The sequence below is a fragment of the Juglans regia genome, chromosome 5 (assembly GCF_001411555.2).
Source record: "Juglans regia cultivar Chandler chromosome 5, Walnut 2.0, whole genome shotgun sequence".
In the NCBI taxonomy this organism is placed as follows: Eukaryota; Viridiplantae; Streptophyta; class Magnoliopsida; order Fagales; family Juglandaceae; genus Juglans; species Juglans regia.
In genome coordinates this window covers 3,326,170-3,343,514 of record NC_049905.1, presented here as the reverse complement: position 1 = coordinate 3,343,514, position 17,345 = coordinate 3,326,170, and the positions used below count along the sequence as shown (strand labels likewise).

Below are 17,345 nucleotides of genomic sequence, written 5' to 3'. Positions count from 1 at the left end.
CAACAGGAAGTTGCATGAGGTTAATTTGAATTACCTCAAGCGGAGCAGAATTTCTACAAGTTCGAATTTTTGCTCCTCTTACTACCTCTGTCAAATTGTTGTGATTTCACCTCTATGTCAAGGAGGCTACTAGGGTTTTTTAAATATTTCTATACTTCAAGATCATAGGAAATTATAGAGAGAGATCTAGAGAGAGGAAGGGCTCTTTGTTTGTACCTTCACTCCATTCAAAACTCATATACGTAAGACTCTCTTTTAAAAGTCTCCTCGCGGGGTGGTTAATTAACTTTCCTAGAAGTTAATGAACTGTTTGTGGTGGGAGTTAATTAACTGATGCAATTAAATAACTGGTGGTGAATTATTTAACTAAGATAAGAAAATATAAGATAAGAAAATCAATAACGGATGTATGAAGATAAGAAAATCAATAACGGATGTATGAAGATTCGTGAATTATGTCATCAATATTCCAATAACATCAATAAAAAACTGAATGATCATAGATTGTTGGCCTAAAAATTAAGCAATTTATGTTTGGAATGCCGACTTGTACTAGAGGAACACTATACACATATAACACTTACGGCAAAATGAATTTACTTAAAAAAACAATACTTTCATTTTCGTAATGCCAGGTTAATATGTTGATGTGAACATGCCAATTAGCCCATATTTAAGGCTGGGAGAAAGTACACAAAACTCTTTCAAATTATCTGTTATGAATCCAACTGAGACGACATCGTTCCTGGAGATCTCTGCAAGGTGCCGTTTAGTATTAGTGTTAGTGAAGTTTGCACTTTTGGACTTTTGGTCTGTCATTTAATACTGTTATTTTTATTAGTCATTTTACCCTTACTTCCTTTTCTGTTATGGGGTATGCTGTGAGAATTGTATGGGATATACAGGGAGAGCAGAGAGCTGGGAAGAGTATTCTGGAAGTCTTGTCTAAGTGGAATTTGTAATTGAATTTCTTGTATGGAGGTTGGTCCTCCTTCGAAGAAGGACCTCTATCAATGAATGGTGTGCTCTAATGCTTTTTATCAAACAGCTTGTACTCATTCATTCACTCTCACAAGCAACCTGCATATTCATCCATTTGTCATACTGCATACAACCAACCCGCAAAGAAGAAAATAATTAGCAAGGTCCTAACAAGTGGTATCTAGAGCCAACGATCTTGCCATGGAGCTAAGTAATGCAGAACTTCAAGTATGTTTTCAAAATTACCACCGTGCACTCTATGATGAATTGTATAGAGATCCTAGAGAAATGGTCCTTACAGTGAAATGTTCAAACGGAAAAAATTTAAAAATCTTGGTCGATTCTTCCTTCACTATTTACTATGTGAAGCTCAATATTGAATATGCTTATGGGAGAAACATCTACCCGTTGGAGCAACACCAAGTGAGACACAGAGGAGTTGTTTTAGAAGATGATGTTATGTTGATAGGGACGACCATATTTGACGATGGGTATGTTGTTCTTGAAGCGAAGAAAACAACGACAGATTCAACTAAAGAAACTCAAAAGACAGTAGTGCACGAAGCGACAGATGATATTCGATTGAAGGAAGAGAACGATCCATTTCCCTTGAGTGCGGAGATGAACGTGAACTATTCTGATCGTCATTTACTTGATGACGATGATGAGAACTTCACTGGTGGCGGTGACAGATCCGGATCCTACTCCAGCTTCCCAGCTGCCGTAAGAGACTTCTTTCGAGGGTTCCTTATGGACGATGACATCGTTGTCGACCACACCTTTGACTCTTTCGGGATCTTTGGATTTGATGATCCAAATGCTAGCTACTCCTAGTCTCCGTACGATCAGATCCATGCGGAGAACGGAAATGATTACGGTTTAAGCGACAACAACGCTGATAATGACATTTTTGTCTTGGATGAGCCCATGCTCCCACCGCCGACTAAGATGGAGCCCGAGGAAGGGTTTGCTTTTCATGAATGGAGGCATCAAAATGCCATTTAGCTTGAGGAGAAGGAGAAGAGGGAGAAAGAAATAGCAGATCTCATTCCTTATGAGCTCCCTAACGTTGAAAAAAAGAGAGGTAAGAAAGATCAGCAACATTGAATTTATGTGTTCATTCAAATAGAATTTCGTGAGAGCCCCTCAAGAAGTTCAGTGCAAATTCAGAGCCTCACAAAGGACATTTCAAGATTGAAAAGCTGATAATCAACAGATTCCTCTTTTAAGAGCAAAGATTGATGACATGCACCAGGAGTTTATGCATGCTTGAGTTGCGCTTGATTATGAGAAGAAAGCAACAATTGAGTTGATGGAATAGACAATGGAGAAGAACTTGCGATTGGATTTTGGCTTGTCCGTTCTCATCGGAGAAGGGAAGGTGTACCGGGATATAGATGGGAGTGCTTATTATGTTGCATCTAAAGTATTACAACAGAGATATGGGAAGGAAAGAGAGATTTGGAGTGCAGGATTTATCAGGTATATATTATTCAGTGGCGTACCTCCATTTTGGGCGAAGACGGAGAAGGAGATTTTAGATGCTATTATGCAAGGGGAAATCGACTTTGAACTCAAGCCATGGCTAGCTATTTCAAGCAATGCCAAGGACCTGGTCTGCAAGATGCTAACACGGGACTCAAAGAAAATGATTACTTCTACTCAGATTCTAGAACACATGTGGACAAAAGAAGATGGAGAAACATCAAACAAGCCAATTGATAGTGCGGTTCTTAAGTATGATATTGAAGCGGTAGAGCACATATCCCAATTCAATGAAAAAGCCTTGAAGCTGGTATTGGATGGACTTGTTGATTTTGGTGGAGATAACTCCAACACTAACGTCCTCTTCCTTACTTGGAATTGTAGGGGTAAAAAATTTTTTGCTCACTATCTGTTTGACATATTGCCACTTGAAGTGGTTTTTGCACCCTTTGATAGAGGACGAAAAAATTATTCTTGTGTGTTGTATGATCAGTGAAGGTCTTTGAGTCTTTAAGTCTTTGTTGGGATGCCCAATTTTTTCCAAGGCAGGGAACACCAAAACTAACACTGAGCGGAGTCGTAGTAAGTCTATAGGAGAAGTTTATGTGATGGTTGTGGGCAATGCTTTGCTTTTTGCTAGTACGCAAGATGGATCTATATTGGCATGGAGGTATAATGCAATTACCAACTGTTTTGAACCAGCTGCATCACTTAAAGGTCATACCCTTGGAGTTGTTTCATTAGTAGTTGGAGCTAATAAGCTCTATTCTGGTTTAATGGACCCTACTATAACCTTGTGGAAGGCAATATAGTTAACGACTTCAAGGATCATGAAGCATAAAGATGGAAAACCAGCTTCCCAAGGGGACAAAAGTATGAGGCTTGTCCCCATGTCAATCATGTTTTTGGTGCTATATGGATGTTCCTTTTATCTTGGTGGGTAATTTTGGTCTGAGAAGAGCAGGTTTGACACTAAGAACGTTGCAAGTGATGTCTAATCTCCCAAGGTATCGATAGTTACTCCTCTTCATAATAAACACGTTGAGTTTCCTGAATGCAGCAGTGACTATCAAGACTACATGTTTGAGGTGGAAGAAGTACGGTGCTCATCGGCTTAGTTTCATGGAACACCACTGCCCTTTAGTACTTGAAAGAAAGGGCCTCAAGTTATTAATGCTTCAACTTTGAGGACAAGGTTCTTTAAAGGGAGGGAAATTGTTATGAATCCAATTGAGACGACATCGTTCCTAGAGATTTCTGCAAGGTGCCGTTTAGTATTAGTGTTAGTGAAGTTTGCGTTTTTGGACTTTTGGTCTGCCATTTAATATTGTTGTTTTTATTAGTCATTTTACCCTTACTTCCTTTTCTGTTATGGGGTATGCTGTGAGAATTGTATGGGATATAAGGGGAGAGTAGAGAGCTGGGAAGAGTATTCTGGCAGTCTTGTCTAAGTGGAATTTGTAGTTGAATTTCATGTATGGAGGTTGGTCCTCCCTCGAAGGACCTCTATCAATGAATGGTGTGGCTCTAATGCTTCTTATCAAACAACTTCTACTCATCCATTCACTCTCACAAGCAACCTACATACAACCAACCCGCAAAGAAGAAGATAATTAGCAAGGTCCTAACATTATCACCCAATTCGTCTCCTTAAAAGTAAATTTTTGGATCCACCACCGTCGACAAGCATGCTATTACATATAAAGTTGGCTAAAAGTTTCATATATAGTTACATATAAATAGTGATTAAGTACATAATCGGTTATTTTACACGGTTATCATTTTGCTCTTTATCTTTCAATGTTATAGTTTTAATGATCCTCGAATTTGTAAATTTTTTAATTGAGTCCCTTCGTCAAACTTCCATTTGAAACTTCAACAAAAATCTAATGTAGCATGCCACATAGAGACAAAATAATAAGAATTTTAAAAAAAATCTAAATGAAAGTAATTAGGTCATGAATTAGGAAGTAATTAGGGTTGAGCCACGTACTGTACTGGAAGTAAGGTAAATTAGGAAGCATTTTCTTGTTTCTCAATATTATTGAATAGAACAATATCAACAATGTATGTAAAAACTTTTAAATATCACAATATATAGTTGGATAATTTATGGATGAATTAATGATAATAGGTCGAAAACCATTAACCATAAAACATGAAAGATAAACCTACGTTGAAAATCCATCCATTGGTTATTGGCCCAACAAAAGGGAACAAATATTCGGTTTTGGCTGATATGCCAATAATTCATACAACAAATATACATGATGATGATATCCAATTGCAGCTTTATAATTTCATGAGTTTCATTTTCCTGTCGAAGATGCTTGGCCCATAGGTTGAAATGATCATATCTTTAAGAATGGGGAACTGAATCCATGAGAAGAAGACGACTGGAACACCACCCAAACAAATGAGAGGAATTGAAATCTTTAATTGCTCATGCAGGATCATTAAAAGAGCACAGGCAAATGTTATCATCATGGTCGCAATAGAGCAAAAGAGGGTGAAAAGGCCTATTATCATCTGCCTTGGCAAATATTCGAGAAAATCATCTTCTGTATAACGTGAGGTAAGGATTCCCAAAAACATCAAGACTGAAGTTGAGGATAAAAAGAAGGACAAGGCATCGGATATCATAAAGACCCTAAACGACTTTTTCTTCATGCCCGTATCTTGGTTCTTACCTCCTGGAATGGTAAAGGCCGCTGCAAACATAATGGTAACAATGAGAGCACCCACCACCGTACATGACCTTGCTGTGTCCTTCATCCATTTCTCTCCCTTTTCCATCATGTTCTCGTGCTTCTTCGTAAACAATTGTCGGGGAGTTAAACCATCCTCGTTGGTAGTTTCCTTATCCTTGGGATGGACAATTCTCTCTACCTCCTGCATTTATAGTATTAGAAAGACTGAAAATCTGACCTTACACGGAAGAAATAGTAATTTAACAAGATCATAATCAATGCTTCCAAATTAGATTAATCAACGTAGTCCATGTTAAATCGTCATGAGCTCCATTGAATATCTAGTGTTAAGTGCATATATAAATATATATTTCAGACATGTACAAAAATAGAGAAAAAGACTGGAATTGATATTCTATAAGACCATTAATCCTTATATAATATCCCAGTACCTCAACCTCTGCCTTCTAAGACCTGATCAAAATATAAAGATAGAAAAGGTCTCACAATCTTTATTTCATGCTTTTTTACGTGTTAAAATATTGTTCAAGATCCAAAATGCCAACAGGGCTGCAGTTCCAATTTGGAATAAGATCGGACCGCAACAGGATGACGTTGAATTGGAAGAATTATAAAAGACTAATATTGCACCTGTATGTAATAGATGTTCAATGTTCATCGAGTCTTGTTGGAAGGGCCTACTTCATATTTTTATTTCGATTTCACTTGAGGTATTGATCAAGTTCAAACAAGAACTTGAGAGAATCTTAATTACGTCTTGTTCCAATCTAGGAGTATGACACGGAATGTTAATTAAGTTCAACTCCCAAACACGGCACAAATCTCAAGCAATTATTGTATAAGGCTACTGATTACAAGCTAGTCATTTTATAAACTTCTTTTTTTAGCTTATCACCTACGACATGGAGAGAGAGAGAGAGAGAGAGGGGGGGGACCTTGAACCATTGTAACTCTCTTTGCATTTGTAAAGCTGCCCCTGGGATTTGATTAACCCGAGTGGAATGTTCTATCATCCCTGCCATATGTAGTATGTTATTTCCATCGACATCTAGTAAACATTTCATGGCATTGTATTTCCCCATGATCGTATCATCGTATAGAATGCTAAAGATTTTTTCTTGACGATGCAAGACAGCAAGCATAAATATGTTTCTTTCATCTTCATCACAGACCCATATAAATCGTAGGTCCGTTTTAAGCATCTCAGAAACAAACTCGGAAATCCCATTCTGGGCTGCACGGCTAATGGCAGAATAAACCCGACCATCTTTAAGTTGCCGATCAGTTTGTGATGATATCACTTCACACATGTGAGAAAGAAGTTCGTTGTACTGATCATGGATCTTCTTCATTTCGTACAACTGCGTGATTCCTTTGACAATTATGATCGAGACATTGTCAATTAGTTGAAAATTATAAATAAACTAATAATAAAACAAAAAAACAAAATCAGTGAATGATTAATTTGATGGAGTGTAGTACGGGGTATACCAAAGAAGTTGAGGACTCCTACGGCACAACTTCTTGACAGTACTGCAAAGAAAAAAAATTGTGTTTTGAGCTGGAACTTTATTATATACAACAAAGCTATAAGCAAAATACAATTTCCTTTTTTACACAAACAATTAAAGCTATAAGCAAAATATTTCTTTCTGAACATACTAATCCGCAGTTTTTGGATGTTCCCATTAGTTTCTGTGCAGTGAGGAACTTAATTTATTATATACAACCAGTAAATTAAATTGATGTGCAAAATATTTAGTACTCATCAAAGTACGTACCAGAGCAAGCTTTGCTGTAAAGCCACATCATCAACTATTCTATCATTATTAACACTTAGGATGATTATACAGCTCCCATTGGGGCTCCTGCTGGAGCTATAGCATGAAAACAGTATGTGTGTATTTTCATGTATTTTTTTAAGTTATTTTTTATATAGATTTTTTTTAACACTTTTAAATATTTTTAAAAAATAAAATAAATTTAGAAAATCATTAAAAACACTTTCTTAATTAGAAAGTAAAAAAAAAAATCATTAAAAATATTTTTTTAATCACGAAATAAAATAACAAATTATAAAAAAAAAATTTATTTTACTTCATGATTAAGAAAATATTTTTTAATAATATTGTGAACTTTTTTTTATTTTTTAAAAATATTTAAAATTATTAAAAAAATCTATATAAAAATAACTTTAAAAAAACACATAAAAACACATCTAGAGCTCCAGCGGGAGCCCCCAGCGGGAGCTCTAGCATTATTCTAACACTTATTAGCGATAAAAAGCTACACCATTAATAATTTATTTTACTCCTCACTTATTTGTCCTAATTAATTACTATCATATTATAAAGCTTTAATTAAATAATTAAAAATAATAATATATCAAGTTAAATTGCTAACTTGTAGCTAGCATATATAACTTAATTGGAAGTAGGGCATTTGCTCATTTTGGTACCACATCATCTTTTCTTATATTAATGAAAAGTCAAGTTAGTAAATATTAAAAATATGATTTTTTTTAAATGTTAATTAGAACATTTCATATTTATACTTGATTAATTCATGCGTACTTTAGTAATTGAAGAATGAAAAATTTTATTTGATTTAAAAAAAATAAAATAAAATAAAAACTCTTTATTCATATCCTGAACAATTAAAAATAACAAATTTCTCATGCATTATATGGTTGCATGTGCACTAGTCTGTATATGATAGGGCTGGGAACGACTTCTAGATTTTTGAAGATGTGATTCATACCCTGTGGAATTGTGAGGCAGCAATGGATGTTTGGAGTCTTGGTTGCTTGAAGATACAAAAACAGAGTGCTTGGGGTTTGGATTTTTTTATCATTTATGGAGCATATGTCTGCAATACTAGAGCATCAAGAATTTGCTGAAATGGCCATGATTTTGAAGAAGATTTGGCTTAGAAGAAATGTTGTCATCTATGAGAACTTTTTCCTTCACCCCACAAGTCTTGTTTGTTAAGCTAGGGAGCAGTTACAAGAGTATTAGAAAGCCAAGATTGAAAGGGTACCCCAGAGCAGTCCTAGACAAGTTACACAGCAAGGTTTGGTGCTACCAGATAACTCATGGGTCAAAGCAAAATGGGATGTTGCATTTGATACAGCTCATTCTCAGATTGGCATTAGGGTACGTGGTGGTTTGGGATCTGGAAAAAGTCTTAGTAGTATTGAAGGAACCTGCTGCTTTTGGTGCTAACTCCACGTTTGCAAAGGCAAGAGCTGCATTGAGTGCAAGTGTGTTTTGTTGTGCTCTGGATTTTGAATAAGTGATGCTAGAAGGTGATGCCAAGCTAGTGGTTGATGCAGTTAAAAAGCCCGAGGAGAATTTCCCTAAGTTTGGGCATATTGTGGAGGAAATTAAGCATGTTCTGCATGGGTTAAAAGATTGGCAGATTGGATATGTACAGACAGAGTTTAATCAAGTTGGTCATGTACTTGCAAAGGATGCTCTAGTATTATGTATACCAGAATGTATTGGAAGGATGGTATTGTCTGATTTATATTTACCTTAATGAAAGTGGATGTGCTTTTTTACTGTAAAAATAAATCAGATTCAATGCCATTATAAATAATTAGATAATATTAAGAGTACTGATATTCCTCGATCCTATGACTATTTTACAATATGATTATTTTGCAATCAATCAATATGTTTTTTTATTTGAGTTTCAAATTTTAAAATAACCACCCTCTATTTAAAAATAATTATAAAAAAAAAAAAAAAAAGCATTATCACAAAAGAAAAACTGAAGATTATGGGAAAGTAAGCTAAGGCAAAATTAGCATACCTGATATGATATTTTGATCTTCTTGATTGCTTTGGCGTTGTTCTCCGTTCGAAACGTTTAAACGAGTGTCACTGATCGGAGGTGCGAATGAAATGCGCATACCTTTTTAGCAAGCAAAAGTTAACAAATCTTCTTTATAACGACAAGAAAATAAAAAATAAAAACGTACAATCAGCAAATCAAATCTTAAATATGCCCTAGGTTAAAACAAGAGAATAAATAACTTAAGGTATAGCATCGACTTTATAACTTGAGTATATTTTTTTGTTTTAGTAAAAGAGAACCTTTGAATAATTATATATGATGATCTTTGAAGTCAGATACATGAAATGTATTCTTAATACTTATTGAAATTATTTAGATTCATATTATATTTTTTATTCTTGAATTGCATTTATTGTATATAATTTTATATTTATATTACCTTCACTTTATCGAAAGTAGTCATGGATTTATACTTTAAATTGATTTATATATATGATTTTAAATACATGAAATTTTGTTTTATATTTATAGGAGAAAATATACAAAGCCTCTCAAACTACCACCCAATTTACAATAACATCCTCAAAGTATCAATGTTTACAATCAATTCCCTTAAACTGCCAAAAAATTGCAATGTACCCTCTTTTCTCTTAAGAAGACAAAATAAGCTCTAAAAATATTTTAGAAATTACAAAATAACCCTATCAAATAAAAATAATAATGTTTAAATAATATTTTTTCACATAAATGCTTTTTAAGATAAAAATAATTATTCTAAAACATAAAGAGAAATACTTTTAAGAAATATATTTGTAAAATACTAAGTGCTTTTATGTTTCTCAAGTCTTGGGTTTGTTATCAGTATTTTTATTTTAATCTTTGAATTTTTTTCAAAATTTGTTGTTAAATTTCTAATGTTTCAAGGGGTATCTACCAATTTTTTCTGTAGGGGCGAGATTGCTAACTTTTCATAATTTCAGGGAACAATTGTCAGAATTGACAATTTTGGGGGTGATTGGAAATTAATGCTGTGTCAATAGTTTGAGGGGCTTTATATATTGAGAGGGGCTACAATGCCGCTCCACTCTTATTATTTTTGCTTAACTAATTCCAAATGATCTAATTAATTATGATTTTTTATTTTTATTTTTTATTTATTTTTTGTCTTTGTTACAATTAACAGATGAGGGATTAAAGAGTAGTACTACTCTACGCAGGAGAATATTTTTTTAGGAATTCTCATGGATCTTGATTTCTTTTTTAATTAATAAGAAATTAAAAGTAATCCAATATATATTATTGATGGTGTTTTTTTAAATGAGCCATTAATATTGAATAATATCACAATAATGTAAAGCAAGAGAATTAATGGATCAGAGTGGTAATACAGGAGTAGATGCGTTGCTTGCAAAACCCGAGCTGAATTCCACTTGGGAAGGAATGACGAATAGAGGCCAATGCTAAGATGGGAGACTCGTCATCCTTGTCAAGAGCCAGTGCCAAACGGGGGCAGGTTAGGATTAATCCCAAAGCAATATCTGTTAATGTGTACGTCGTACGTACCAGAACATGCATAGAAATGGTCAAAGACGAATTATTCTATTTATATTGCCAAGATCTCGAATGATATATATATATATATATATATACACGCACGCGAGGTGGATTAATGTAATAAATTAACTGATATACCTAGATCATATTAAACCATGTCAATCATGTATAAAATTTCTTATCAAACATTTCTATTTACAGAGTACGAGTTCTTACGTACCCAAAGTTCCGGTATAGATGGCACGGGTAAAAAGCGTAGCACCATTGCGATCCTGAATCTCCTGATTATTATCCTGTGGAATTAAATCTTTATCTGGAGTAAGATAATACAACTGGCGCGCCATTTCTATATGCCTGAAATCAATAGCCATAACAACTGGAAGATTTTTCCCTTCGGAATGTCTTATGCTGATCAAGTCAAAGTACTGTCGAAGCATGCACTCCACCATTCCCCATTTCCCAAGCACAACTGCCAAGGTTAGAGCTGTGTGACCGTCACTATCATACATGGCCAAGCCCTCATTCGACATTTGCATCACCAACGCCTCCACTATATGAACATGTCCATGTGTAACAGCAGTGTGAAGAGCCGTTTGGTCCTTATCTTGAATTTTCCAATTCAATGCACCGGGGGATAGAGACTCAAGAATTACTTCTGTCTCATCCAAATTACCGTCTCGCACAGCATTGTACAATTTTGTAAACTTACCGCGTAACTCTTCATCATCTCGACGTTCTGCCATTTTTTCTTTACTTTCTTCACAATGTTAAGTATTCAAGGACTAAGAATTCATTTGAACATTTGGAGTATCTCAAAATTTTAAAATAGTAGTGAAATAATTTGATCAAATTAGATGTTTTATTGGCCTGGTTTCGAGAAATAATAGAGAAAAAGTTGAATAAAAATATTATAAAGTTAAAAAAAAAATTTGAATATAATTTCTTAATATAATTTTATTTTGAAATTTCTAAAAGTTATATTGATTTTTTTACTTGAATAATAATTAAATAATAATTCGATAAAAAGTTAACGATTTGAAATTGAAAAATACTTTTTTTATTCAAGTGGGTTTTAGAAATTAAATTATAAAAGTTTTTGATAATTTTGTGTTTTATTGTCCAAACAAGTTATTATAAATTAATAGGACAATGCTACAACTCCAGTTGGGGACTCCTGTTGGAGCTCTAACATGTGTTTTCATGTAATTTTTTTTTAAGTTATTTTTTATATAGATATTTTTAACACTTTTAAATATTTTTAAAAAATAAAATAAATTTAAAATATCATTAAAAAACACTTCCTTAAGTAGAAAGTAAAAAAAAAATTATAAAAAAAATGCTTCTTTAATCACGAAGTAAAATAAAAAATCATAAAAAAAAATTTTATGATTTTTTATTTTACTTTGTGATTAAGAAAGTATTTTTTAATAATATTGTAATTTTTTTTATTTTTTAAAATATTTAAAAGTATTAAAAAAATTTATCTAAAAATAATTTAAAAAAAGAAAACACGAGAGCTCCGGCCAGAGCTCTAGCTAGCATTATTCTTATAAATATACATGCGCAACGAACGTATGTCAGAAATATATAGTACCAATTAACAAGTCAAGCTGGCAGATATCTGGATGAAGAGGGTCCAATTCATGAGATAAGTTCTATTGTAGAGAAAGAGATGTCTTGTAACTGATTTTCGTACAATAAATGAAATGAGAAGAAGTATTTTGATGTTTCAAAAAACCAAAAAAAAATCTGCTAAACCCAAAATACACCATAACCTCAACGTGTGCAAATTACGACAAAACCCCCATTCCATCTGTCAATTCCCTGATCACTATCCTCTGTTGTTTGTCAATTAAAATAAAAAGTTAAAACATTAGAACATTAGCTATATTGGTTTACCTAAATCTTTATGTAAAGTTTGTCGCACTTTTTAATATTTTTTTAATATTTATCTCTACTTTCTAAATGCCTATTTTTTTTTTTTATTAAATATATTTTTATCTTCATTTTCATAATTTTCAATAACGGCCTATACATCAAAAGATCATATAAAAGTTCTAGAAATTAAAATATACAAAAACCCAAGAATTGTGAGATCAAGAGTTGTAGTGAAAATGTTACGTACTACTTATCCCGCGAGGGAGTGAGATCAAAATAACAACTAAGATTTAGATGATCACTAAGTTATCATTTACTTACATATATGAACATGAATGATTAATATAGCTAAACTCATATGGCTTATATATACTCTCATTAAATAGGAACTAGAAAACAGTGGATTTAGATCTTTAATTTCAGTGTTTTCATCTTCCTCCAGCTCCTAATGAACTGACAAGTACAGCTTCATCACTCTTATGTAAACAGATACATAATATATTAATACTTACGACGCTAGCTAGCTGGACGGGACTCGGGAGGGTGGGAGGGAGGGATTTTCTCCAAAATTAACTGTCGGCTTCTAAGTCTGATCTTGTAGTCTCCGGAAGGTCACGACGATCGGTCTTGCAGAAATGGATGACCTTCACACGACTCAAATATGCCTTGGAATTCCTTTTTTATCGCTACTTCAGAAGACATGATGATCATGCCCCCAAATAATTGAATTATCCTGTTGGGGTCTAATCATTTCTTTTTTTTGACAAAAGCAGATTCCCTCCCTCATGAGATTCCAAGTCATGCATTTGGATTTTGGAATGGAAATCATTCAAATCATAGTGGTACCCGTGCTGTAACATTGAAAAAGCATTCGGAACCATGATCATTACCGGCGGGCCCGTTGTAACTTTGTCGTGTGCGATAGTATGATCACCCTTGAACTTACTTTATGGTATACATATATATATATATATATATATATATGTATATGTTCTTGCTGGATAATAACTAACTCGTTCTAGTTTATTGGAAGCAGCTCATCAGGAATAAAACAAGTATCCGTATTGCTATACATTTAAATTACTTTTCATATTTAATTAATTACTGTAGAATTTAATTATTTCAATTTTACTTTACCATTACGTTTAAATTATTATATTTATATTGTGATTTTAAAATCGTTTCCGTTAGATCATTTCTGTGACCCGAGTTATGAAGATTGGACCTCATTTCTTTTCCCTCCATTTTTCTTTCCTCTCCTTTTCTTTTCTCTTTCTTTTCTTTTTTCTTATTTCTTCCTTCGGTCTCTCCCTCCCGCGTGCAACCCAGCTTCCCCTCCCTCTCTCCGTCCGTTCCTACTTCTCCACCCAGTGCCGCCGTGAGCCGGCGGTGATTGACACCGCCCAGCCCATTAGCTTCCCCACCGGCTGGCGACACTACCCCACCAACCTCAGCTCCATTCGGGCCGCCATTAGCTACCACAAGCCTCTCCAAGCCACGACGCTCTTTCTGCCGCTGCGCCGCCGTCGCACCACCATTGGCCACCATCTTCTCACTACTTCATCATCGACCTCTTGGCAACCCATTGGACCCAACCTCACCTCCAATCCATCACCAGTGAAGCACTTCCAACTCTACTTCCGTTTTGAGTGTTTTTGGTCTTCTACCGCCGCCCACGCCGCCACCCACGGCCAACCCTCACCACCACTAGCTTCACCGACCTCCCTAGGCCCTACCCTATCAATTTTGGGTCTTCGTTTGTCTCCGTTGAAAAGTGGGTCTTTGAGACCCACGGCCACAGTGCATTTGGCACTGTTTTGTAGCTGTGTTGATACTTCTTGCAGCTTCATGATCCTTTGGAAATTTCTATATAGCGCTGTAAGTATTTTCTAAAGAATTCTTGTAAATTTAATGTATTTTTGCACTAACACATTACACTGTATTTGAACTGTTGATTGGTTTTGCCGGACTGAGTCTGAGGAGTACAGAGGTCGGATGGATTGATGAATGAAGTTGTTTGGTTGAATTTGATTGGGTTGGTTATTGATGGTTGTTGATTAGTGTCGATACATGTACATTTCATGATTTCATGCATGATCATGTTTGTAAAGGAAACTGAGTTTTCGTGTATTGCATTCATATTCATGTGTTTATTGAAAACTGGGTTTTCATGTGAAATGATTTGTTGGGTGCGTGTGTATCACGAACCCCAATCCAAGATGGGGTATTATCTTGGTGGAGCTCCTCTGGTCACTCGGGAGCGTAATATACTGAGTGACGTCCCCTGGATTGTCGCCGGGCGACAATGGGATCGGACGAGAGGGTCTCGTGCCGACTCCGTGGTCCTTCTGCTGGCGGGGACTAGAGGATGCTTGGCCACGTATGCGCTGGGCGTGGAACTGGGCATCGCTCGTTGTGTAGCGGAAGTGGGCATCGCTACGAAGTCAGGGTGTGCGGATGACCCATAGGGGAGATCATGGTGCATACGTTAAAAATGGACTATTTTCTGGGAAAATAGCGTGTGTTGGATTTTGTGTAAACAATTTTTTGGGAAAATGTTTTACGGATTATTTTTGGGCCAACTAGGATTTTGGCGTGTGTTGGAAAATATTCACTTTCGGGGAAAATGATATTTTTAGAATAATGCATATTTTATCATATGCATGCATGTTGGTTGCATTAAATGCATTTTATTCCTGAGGATTGTTTGGTTTATACTTACCTGCGGTACCGTTTTATGGTAACGCAGATTTTGATGCAGATAAATATGAGGGTCAGCCTGAGAGTCGGCTCCGCCCGAGGAGTGATTTGAGATCACTCATTTGTTATTTGGGACATGTGTTAAACTTTATTTTGGGATGATTGTATAACTATTTAAACCCTTTTACTGATGTTTAGATTGTATTTAAATTCTGGTACTTAGTTGACTAATCCGCTGTGTTGTTTTTTTTTATACACTGTTGTATGTACACACACTTGGCACTTTCGTTGGGATGCGTGACCGTGTTGTCATCATCCTGACGTCTCGATTCCTGTATTTCCTTACATGGGGGTCGGGGGCGCCACAACTACAACATATATTATTTTTTGCGGCACACGTAAGTTACCGCAAGAACTCAAAAAACTATGACTATTGCGCTAAAGCCACGATTTTTTCCTCGCAAGTTACACACCAGAATTTAGGCGTGGCACTAGATGGGTTTTTCGCCGCAATGGCACAGCCGAATAATTGACCCCGATTACCGTCGATTTACATGCCATGAAAGATGCCCTCAATTACTGCCACAGATATGGATCTCAAAATCGTGATCTTTGCTGCAAAATCATCAATAGCTGGGACAATTTCTTGTTCATCGCAAAACCCCACTTCCTATCGGCATGTTGTGATCCGCCGTTGAAGTTAGCTGTAGTTTTTGCGCCGCCAGTAAAACTTATAGGTATGTGACGCAATAACCCATTTGCGGCATTTAAAGAAATTGCAGCAACAAAATCTCTTTTTAAGGGTATTGACTGGGTTTTCCCCCTTTTTGACAATTCAATTTCGCGGCATTTTTTTCCCCTCCGCAGCTGATTTCACCCTCATTCATCAAATTTGAGAAACCAATTTAGCAGAGCTGGGGCTAGATGGAATCTCACAAATCAATTTGGCATGCACCATAAAGATGCAAGGTTTGTCACTTTGTTGAACTAATTGGTCCCTATTTCTCACTTTTTAATCTCTGATCCATTAAATGTAAAATATTATTGAACAATTAGATCATGGTTTTGTATGGCTGCATCTGGTTTTGCACATGATCATACAGTTTTCACACAAATCAATTAACGTCATGTATATCTATATACAATACTCACATATACTATATATATATATCTATATATATTATGATTCCACAATGGCATATATTGTGGGTGTAATATTAATGATGGAAAATATCTTGATGCAATTGAAGACTTTGCACACTATATATAAACTGAAAGCAGTATTTGTCATTGAAGGCAGCCAGATATGACTCTTTCAAATATGAGTTTATAACTTAGTTTAATAGCCCCACAAATTTGGTAAATATTTGGATTTCCAAAATGACACTTAGTCTTTCCCTCTCGAAGAGCCCTCTATTTTAGAGTAGTTCTACAGACAGGCACAAATGTGTGCCTATCTGCGGACGACACTGACGTGGCATTTTTGCCACGTCAGCAATTATATTTAAAAAAAAAAAAGGAAAAAGACAAAAATGCTAAAAAGGAAGGAAATATGTAAGAGCAGGAGGGAATAATTATTTTGCATTTCATTCAAGCGGTAGTCCAGGCAATGACGAAGGCGAAAAATCCAATTTCAGTGGCTTTGACGTAGTGCTACAGAAAGTTTCATCAGATTTCTTCCTCTCTCTCAGATCTTAGTTGTCAGTTTCTTCCTCCGCATCGTGACTCCATCGTTGATCACTTGCAGCAACCCACCTACCCACATTTCGTGGTGGAACCTGGTAAGAGGCTTAGTGAAAATCATAGATGCCTGTAGTGGAAAATCACAGATGCCTATAGTGAAAAATCACAGATGCTTGTAGTGAAAATCACAAATGCCTGTGGTGAAAATTTTGGGTTTATGCGTCGAACATTTGTTTCATTTTTCATTGTGAATGTATGGGAGGCCTGTAGTGAAAAATGTCCATTTGTTTCATTGTGCGGAATTTGGTTCATTTGTTCCTTAGTTGGGTGACATTTGTATGGTTATACATGCGTAATTTGTCAATTTTATAGCTTTCCAAGTGTTTGTTTTGGTTGTAAATTTTGGCATAAAATCTTTCTATAATATCAGTTTTATTTTTATGAGTTTGGTTATTTAGATTGTATCATATTACACTTGGTTATTCAAGTTTTATTTTTTTATTTAGGTTTTATCATATTATTCAGGTTGTATCATATAAATTTTGACACTCA

The 17,345-nt window shown here is 35.2% G+C and overlaps 2 protein-coding genes across 4 annotated transcripts; one reads left to right on the top strand and one right to left on the bottom strand.

Moving 5' to 3' along the window:
- The first annotated feature begins 2,305 nt into the window (after positions 1-2,305).
- On the top strand, positions 2,306-3,278 carry LOC109015156 (calcium-dependent protein kinase 2-like). Its single transcript, XM_018997632.2, has 2 exons — positions 2,306-2,902; positions 3,012-3,278. The coding sequence occupies exons 1-2, from the start codon at positions 2,306-2,308 to the stop codon at positions 3,276-3,278; spliced, it is 864 nt and encodes a 287-aa protein (XP_018853177.2).
- Positions 3,279-4,633: 1,355 nt separating this feature from the next.
- Positions 4,634-11,446, bottom strand: LOC109015675. Of its 3 annotated transcripts, XM_035690152.1 has the most exons (7): positions 10,753-11,445; positions 10,367-10,516; positions 8,994-9,095; positions 6,669-6,710; positions 6,113-6,549; positions 5,157-5,358; positions 4,639-4,862 (listed from the first exon to the last, which is right to left on the bottom strand). In XM_035690152.1, exons 1-7 carry the CDS (start codon positions 11,273-11,275, stop codon positions 4,759-4,761), a joined length of 1,560 nt encoding a protein of 519 aa, XP_035546045.1. In that variant the 5' UTR covers positions 11,276-11,445; the 3' UTR covers positions 4,639-4,758. The 3 variants fall into 3 exon arrangements, with proteins under 3 accessions (XP_035546043.1, XP_035546044.1, XP_035546045.1); XM_035690150.1 differs by having other exon boundaries at positions 4,634-5,358; positions 10,753-11,446; XM_035690151.1 differs by lacking the exon at positions 6,669-6,710 and having other exon boundaries at positions 4,634-5,358; positions 10,753-11,446.
- Positions 11,447-17,345: the final 5,899 nt, after the last annotated feature.